At 31.9% G+C, this 5,626-nt stretch overlaps 2 protein-coding genes across 2 annotated transcripts in view; one reads left to right on the top strand and one right to left on the bottom strand.

Annotated features, from left to right (window-relative positions):
* The first annotated feature begins 669 nt into the window (after positions 1-669).
* LOC137629800 (pro-resilin-like) lies at positions 670-3,037 on the top strand. Its single transcript, XM_068361445.1, has 3 exons — positions 670-691; positions 1,609-1,701; positions 2,704-3,037. Exons 1-3 carry the CDS (start codon positions 680-682, stop codon positions 2,956-2,958), a joined length of 360 nt encoding a protein of 119 aa, XP_068217546.1. The 5' UTR covers positions 670-679; the 3' UTR covers positions 2,959-3,037.
* A 1,533-nt stretch (positions 3,038-4,570) lies between these two features.
* Positions 4,571-5,626, bottom strand: part of LOC137629372 (cuticle protein 7-like) — a 5,515-nt gene continuing 4,459 nt past the window's right edge. The window contains exons 3-4 of the mRNA XM_068360624.1: positions 5,019-5,117; positions 4,571-4,911 (exon numbers count right to left, since the gene is read on the bottom strand). Coding sequence (XP_068216725.1) covers positions 4,675-4,911; positions 5,019-5,117 — 336 coding nt within the window. The 3' untranslated portion in view covers positions 4,571-4,674. The remainder of the gene's footprint in view (positions 4,912-5,018; positions 5,118-5,626) is intronic.

Raw genomic sequence — 5,626 nt, 5'->3', positions numbered from 1 at the left:
AGGATATATCTATGCATTTATGGGAACCAATCTGAAATATCAAACAGCTATGTCTTCATAGTAACAAATGTCTTATTATGCTTATATTCTAAACCATCTGTTGTTGTCCAAATAGCATCTAGTTTTCTAATTCAATTTTCCTTTTATCCTTTAGATCTTCAATTGGTTAGGGAAAAAAAATATTTGACAGTTCTAAAAATGGTTTTTCATGTATTTTAGGGAACCAATGTAAAACATAAAAGAACTATGACCTAATAACAACAGGTGTTTTAACATACTCATATTCTAAACCATCTGTTGTCTACAGAACTGCATTTACTTATCTAGTTAAAGCTCAATTTTTTCCTTGAGATTTTCTATTGTTAAGAGGAAATAATTTTATAGGAAACCTTAATTAAACCAGCTAAGGTTATCACTTATTCTTTCCTTTTACTTTCGTTAGTTCCGAACAATACCTTGGTAGGGGAGGTGTATAGGACCTGGGGTGGGGGGAGGGGGGGAGCTATGATTCCAAAACGGGATATTGATAATGGTATTGAAAAAGATAATTAAGTCATATTTACGTACCCAGTGAAGTGGGCTAATTTCCTGATTAGCTCTGACGTCACGCAGAAAGAACTATAAATACTTGGCTTTTAGATGGAAAAGTCATTCCAATTGCTTCATTGTGTCTGGAAAGATGGCTTTCAAGGTACGGAAGAAATGTATTATTGGGCTGTATTGTTGTATTTTCTATTTACAGTGACTTTATGAAACAGGTTTAGTATTTACAGCGACTTTATAAAATACTTTTAGTATTTACAGACTTTATAAAATAGTTCTAATTTTGTCATGAGGAATTTCCTTGGACTGTTTTTTTTTTATTTTTTTTTTTTTTTTTTACAGTGACTTTATAATACAGTTTTAGCTTTTTAATACTTATATATCCCTATGCTGTATTTTGCAGTTACAGTGACAATTGCTCCATGAAATAGTTCTAGTTTCGCAGTGATATATTACCTTATGATGTATTTTGTATTTACAGTAACTTTATAAGAGTTCTAGTTTAGTATTGATATATTTCCTCGTGTTTTATTTCATATTTATAATGAAAGCTGCTTTATAAAATAGTTCTAGATTAGTATTGATATATTTTCTCGTGTTGTATTTCATATTAACAATGACAGTTGCTTTATAAAATAGTTCTAGTTTTGTAGTGTAATACTGTATATCTGATCTCAATTTATATTCAACTCGACCTTTTTTTTTATTAAAGACTAATTTGATTCATATAACTACATATAACTTAATAGCCTTAATTCATACTTTAAAATAATGTTGTGTAATATAAAAATGCCTTACAAATAACTTGATTGTATTCATTCCCACTTAAATGAATGCTGTATGATATTATAAGAAATGTCTTATACATAACTTAATAGTATTCTTTCACACTTTTAAATGATTATTGTGTAATATTACAAATCTGTCTTAGGCAGATAATTGGCATGGTGTAGTATTTTATGTATTCATAAAGTTTGCATTAAAAAATGTAACACTAATTTACGTACTGTATAAAGAATGATATAACCAACTGAAACAAAATGATATAATACATATTATTTACAGGTTCTTCTCCTGGTAAAAATTGTGTTTATCACCATTGCCACCACCCAAGCAATGTCGCTGTATGCACCAATACATGATCATTATAATCCCGTGGTAAGTCAATAAGATATGTTAGTATCTGCAATCTTTTCTTGCAACATATATAGCATTGTAGCATCTTAGCTTGATAGTTGGTATAGACATACTTCTCTAATATATATATATATATATATATATATATATATATATATATAATTCTAATTCAATATTCTTATACTATGCTTTCTAATATTTTAAAATGATTATTTTTATTTTGAAGAATTTTTCTCACATTTTACAACTATCTTATTTAGCAGTATATATATATATATATATATATATATATATATATATATATATATATATATATATATATATATATATATATATATATATATATATATATATATATATATATATATATATTTATATATATATATATATATATATATATATATATATATATATATATATATTTATATACATTAGTATATTTACTCCAATATGTGGATATCCTTTGAAATATTAACATTATATAACATGATTCTATTTAATGACACTTCAAACTTTTAATTCTACAGCTCTTGCCCAAAAAATTACACATGATTTCTATACATATGAATATATTTTCGCAAGAATATGGACATACTTTTAAAATATTACGAATAATGCAATTTTAGTCCACTCAATAACTCTTTAAACTTTTAATTTTCCAGCTCTTGCCCCAAAAATTGCAAATGATAAATGTATACTTGGGCATGTTATTTCTATCTTGTTTCTCTTCCTCTTATTATTATGTAATTTTTATAGATTATATATGGTAGATCTATTTTAATGTTGTAGATTATCTTGAAATATTTTATTTTGATTGTTAATACTTCTCTTGTAGCTTATTCATTTCATTGTTTCCTTTCCTCACTGGGCTATTTTTCCCTATTGGAGCCCTTGGGCTTATAGCATCATGCTTTTCCAACTAGTGTTGTAGCTTAGCTAATAATAATAATAATACTAATAATAATAATAATAATAATAATAATAATAATAATAATAATGACACTTCAAACCTCTAATTTCCAGGATTTGCATACGGCCTCCCCTCTGTATTCCTTCGGCTACGCCTTGAAGGACGACTACACAGGCAATGACTTTGGGCACCAGGAAACCAGAGATGGTTATAACACCATCGGTCATTACTACGTCAATCTCCCTGGTGGGAGTTACCAAAAGGTGTCATACAACGTCGGTGGGAACTCAGGAGTCTTACCTCAAGTGACCTACTTGAAAGATCAAGTTCCAGTTTACGTTCCATCTACAGTTAATTATGTTCAATGATTGTTATGGAATGGCATCAGAGAGATAGATAGATGATATTGTATTTTTAAATTATAAATTATTTTTGATACTGGATAAATTAAAGCATTGGTGAATAATATGATCTATGATTCTGTTAACTTATTCCTCTCTTGTATAAAATAGTATTATCTACTCATCTTTTTATAGTTATCAATTGTATTTTAGTTCAATAGCTGAACTAGAGGTAAAAGAGCCAGTGGGGCGTGATAGTTCAGTAGCTGAACTGAAGGAGAAAAACCAAGTGGGGTATTTTAGTTCAATTGCTAAACATAAAGTGATAAGTTGGATATATAAGTTCAATAGCTGAACTTAAGGTAAAAAACTCATTTCAATATATTAGCTCAATAGCTGAACTGAAGGTGAAAATCACAGTGGTGTATGATAGTTTAGTAAGTGAACTTGGAGTAAAAAACCCCAGTGGGGTATATTAGTTCAGTAGCTGAACTTAAGGTGAGAAAACCTTTGTGGTATATCAGTTCAGTAGCTAAAATTAAGGAGGAAAACTCAATGTGGTATATTAGTTCAGCAGTAAAACTTAATGTGAAAACCATAGTGGTGTATATTAGTTTAGTAGCTGAACTCGGGTGAAAAACACACTGTGGTATATTACTTCACTAACTGAACTTATGGTGAAAACCATAGTGGGATATAAGTTCAGTAGATGAACTGGAGGTGAAAAACCCACAAGGATATGTTAGTTCAGTAGCTAAACTTAGGGAGAAAAACCAAGTAGGGTGTATTAGTTCAGTAGTACAGCTTAATGTGAAAACCAGAGTAGGGTATATTAGTTCACTAGCTGAACTTAAGGTGAAAACCCCATTGTGGTATGTTAGTTCAGTAGCTAAACTTAAGGAGGATATCACAGTGGGATATATTAGCTCAGTAGTAGAATTTAATGTGAAAACCATAAAGGGTTATATTAGCTCAGTAGTGGAATTCAAGGTGAAAACCCCATGGGGTATATTAGGTCAGTAGTAGAACTTAAGGTGAAAACCCCATAGGGTATATTAGCTCAGTAGTAGAATTTAAGGTGAAAACCCCATGGGGTATATTAGCTCAGTAGTAGAATTTAATGTGGAAACCATAGAGGGTTATATTAGCTCAGTAGTAGAATTCAAGGTGAAAACCCCATGGGATATATTAGCTCAGTAGTAGAACTTAAGGTGAAAACCCAGTGTGATATATTAGATCAGTAGCTGAACTTAAGGTGAACACCCCAGTGGGATATTTTAGTTCAGTAGCTGAACTTAGCGGGATTATTAGCTCATTTTCTAACATTTCTTATAAGGGCATATTATACACTGCATCTCTCTCTCTCTCTCTCTCTCTCTCTCTCTCTCTCTCTCTCTCTCTCTCTCTCTCTCTTTAACGCAGAACAGGCTAAACCAGATAAGTTGTCATTAAGAATATTCCAGAATATCATTCAAATGAAAAAATAATATTCTAATCTCTTATGTGAATATAAGCTTGATTTTTTTGGCTTTGTTTGGAAAACGAAATGAATTTATTCTCTCACACCACAGATGTAACAGATCTGTTATGCCAATCACTTGAAAAGATCCGAAAATAAAGGTAACCAACAATTTTGGATTAATTCTTTTATTGCTTCATAATTCGCTTCTATAAATTATAAATTAATAGCTTGAAGAAGAAAAGAGAAATTCAGATATAACCTCGTCGGTCTCAAGAATCCTTTTAAGCGTAGCCGACTTTAGGAGCTGGTTGGTAATAAGCCTCTCCCTGGTAGGATACTTCAGCCACGTATCCAGAGTCCCCGTTGACGTAGTAAGTCACCTTCTGCAGACGACCGTCGGGAAGCTGCACGTAATACGTGCCCTTTGTGTCGTAGCCATTTCTGGTCTCCTGCTGGCCGAAGTCGTTCTTGGAATAGTCGTCCTTCACGGCGTAGTTGAAGTCGTACTGAGCAGGGCCCTATTTCAGAAATAATAATGATGGTTCAAATAGTCAAAGGAATAATGTTTTGTTTATGAACAAGTTATACATAACATTTGATTATAAGATCTAAGATATGTTCTTACCGCTGGAGCTGGAGCATGATAGGATGGAGCAGGCCTGCCATATGATGGACTCAAGTCAGCATTGGCACATACAATAGCAACTGCTGCTAGAATCAAAACCTGTAATAAGAATCCAGTTGATAAAATGTATTTAGCACCTTTGGTATTGGAAAAGTAACATACAACAGCATTAAATGGGATAGCAAAGGTTAGGCCTTCAGCTGCAGATAAACAACTTAGATAAGGTCTTTTTATTGGGGATTAAGAATCAGTAAGGGATAAAGAGAACCTTGGTTAAGGGACTTGAAGAAATTTAGCGGAAACATGTTCACAGATTATATTATTGTATCAAGACTGATTCTAATCGGTGATTGCAGATTTGATGTGTTGGCAAGTGGCTATTGAGCAGCAGTATTAAGAGACCGTCAATGATGGACACATAATATGCACAGCATATTTCAGCACAAAAGTCTCTTCTCTACTTCAGAGACATCTGAAGGAGCAGCGACTATTGAGCAGCATAAATAAGAGATCACCAATGCTGGACACAGAATATACACATACATATTTTCAGCAGAAAAGGCTCTTCTCCACTTCAGAGACATTTGAAGGAACAAGACATGGCAATG

This window comes from Palaemon carinicauda, chromosome 37 (assembly GCF_036898095.1).
Source record: "Palaemon carinicauda isolate YSFRI2023 chromosome 37, ASM3689809v2, whole genome shotgun sequence".
Lineage (NCBI taxonomy): Eukaryota > Metazoa > Arthropoda > Malacostraca > Decapoda > Palaemonidae > Palaemon > Palaemon carinicauda.
The sequence above is the reverse complement of the archived record's forward strand: the minus strand, read 5'-3'. Positions and strand labels throughout refer to the sequence as shown.